We start from the raw sequence: 2,191 nt of genomic DNA, 5'->3' as shown, positions 1-2,191 counted from the left end.
CACTGGCTTTTGGCTCTGCCAAATTACATCAGTGAGCTCCTTATGTTTCATTTACCTCATTTAAAATGGTGATAAAGTCAATCTATGGTATATATTATGTGTTCTTGATGGATCAGCTTTCACTATTATATAATTAATAATTTATAATATTAATTAACAAATGTCATATTAATTTAAATATTTTATTAACAATATATCATTAAATAATTAAATATTTTATATCAGAAGAGAACCTTCAAAAAATAAAGTTCATCCACTATATAGTGAATTCCTGAATGTCACCAAGAGGACCATTTCCCACATAATAATATTTTCACAGCATCTTTCACATCTCTGTTTCTCAGACTGTATATGAGAGGGTTCAGAATTGGTGTTATAAGTGTGTAGAACACAGCTACAAAATTGCTTTGCTCTGGTGAGGAGGTGGCCCCAGGTTCAGCATAAATGAAAAAGACAGTTCCATAGAATAAACACACCACTGCTATATGGGAACCACAAGTGGAGAAAGTCTTTCGCCTGCCCTGGGTGGAGGGAATCTTTAGGACAGTGGAGAGGATATATCCATAGGAAACCAGAATGACAGTGGTGGTGGTGATGATGATGAGAGCAGACAGAATAAACAGCACAATCTCATTTACAAAGGTGTCAACACAGGAGATCTTGTTCAAGACTGAGACATCACAGAAAAAGTGGTCAAGTTGGCTTTCTCGACAAAAATGCAAACTGAGGGTGAAACCTGTATGCACTACAGAGTTGATGAATCCAAAGATATAAGATCCAGTTGCCAACTGAACACAGACTTTGTGGGACATTTGCACAGGGTAAAGGAGAGGAGAGCAAATGACTGAGAACCGATCAAATGCCATCACAGACAAAAGAAAGCATTCACTTGTAACAAACAAGGCAAAGAAGAAAAACTGAGCCAAACAGCTATTGTAGGATATTTTCTTTTCATTATTCAAGAAGTTGGCTAACATTTTTGGAGTGATGACTGTGGAATAGCAGAGATCTAAATAGGACAAATTTCTAGGGAAGAAATACATAGGCATTTGCAGCCTAGAGTCCATCGTAATGACAGTTATCATAGTGACATTCCCCATTATAATAATCATGTAGATTATCAAGAGCACCAAGAATAAAAGGATCTGTAGTTTTGGAACAGTTCTAAACCCCAGCAGAATGAACTCAGTCACCTCTGAGTAATTCCTATTCAGCTCTGTCCTCATAGCTGATGTGTATGTAGAACTGGAGGGATGGAAAAATTGAAAGAAATGAGTTATCAGAACATGTTTTAGTAAAAACATTGGTAAACGAGCATGAAAGAAAATGTATTGAGTTTATGTTATGGTTTCCAATATCGTATAAACTAAACTAAAAAAAAGTTGCCATTTAAAAAATACTTTCTAGTCACACATTCAAACTAATTGGTAAGCCTTCTCAGTTATGCACATCTTCAAGTAATGCAGACAGAGCCTCTAAGTGTGCTTTGAGAAAATGCAGATTCTGCAATCAGGTGAAGACTTTTTAAAATTTTCATCATCAGTCTACTGCCACTATGTATTGGTGCACTTAGTGGAAGATGTTTCTCACAGACATTATAATCTACTTCAGAAAATACAATCAATTGAAAGTATATAATACTAAATACTTTAGAATTCTAGAATTAAAATAGAGTTCAACTGATTGTCTTATTTTAATGGTTATTTACATTTTTTATTTACTCTAGAAAAATAGCATAAACATTATTTCTGTGTCTCCCACATGAGCAGGAAGACTTCACATTGTGACAAAACATTCATATCTCCCTCATATCATCAATTTTCCATTTTTGTTCTTCCTTATCTTGTTATAAATTCTTACTGGCATAATTTATCTAGTAAAAGTAGTAATGGATTTTTGTTTATATTCTCTGAAGTCAAGGAAATAAAACCTTCCTTCCATCCTTCCTTTGCTCTTTCTCTTTTTCCCTACTTCTCCCCACTTTCTTCCTTAATCCTTTCACACTTTTGGAACATAATAATGCAAGTAGAAATTTAAAAAAATATTGGCCAGTGATGATTTGTTCTTAGAATAAAATCTAATTATGAATGCAAAGATATGTGCATATATAAAATAGAAGGCAAACAGAACAATGCAAAGGCAGCTACAAAAGAAAAGGTAAAGGAACAAAGGCATATTTGAATAAACTTTG

The 2,191-nt window shown here is 34.0% G+C and overlaps 1 protein-coding gene across 1 annotated transcript; it reads right to left on the bottom strand.

The window, feature by feature from the left end:
* Positions 1-278: 278 nt before the first annotated feature.
* On the bottom strand, positions 279-1,226 carry LOC109680612 (olfactory receptor 9S13-like). The gene has a single exon (XM_074084863.1). It carries the CDS (start codon positions 1,224-1,226, stop codon positions 279-281), a length of 948 nt encoding a protein of 315 aa, XP_073940964.1.
* Positions 1,227-2,191: the final 965 nt, after the last annotated feature.

This window comes from Castor canadensis, chromosome 8 (genome assembly GCF_047511655.1).
Source record: "Castor canadensis chromosome 8, mCasCan1.hap1v2, whole genome shotgun sequence".
Classification (NCBI taxonomy): Eukaryota; Metazoa; Chordata; class Mammalia; order Rodentia; family Castoridae; genus Castor; species Castor canadensis.
The sequence above is the reverse complement of the archived record's forward strand: the minus strand, read 5'-3'. Positions and strand labels throughout refer to the sequence as shown.

Excerpts from the sequence above, each read along its gene's own strand:
- LOC109680612 (XM_074084863.1), bottom strand. The coding sequence starts at position 1,226 with ATGAGGACAGAGCTGAATAGGAATTACTCAGAGGTGACTGAGTTCATT.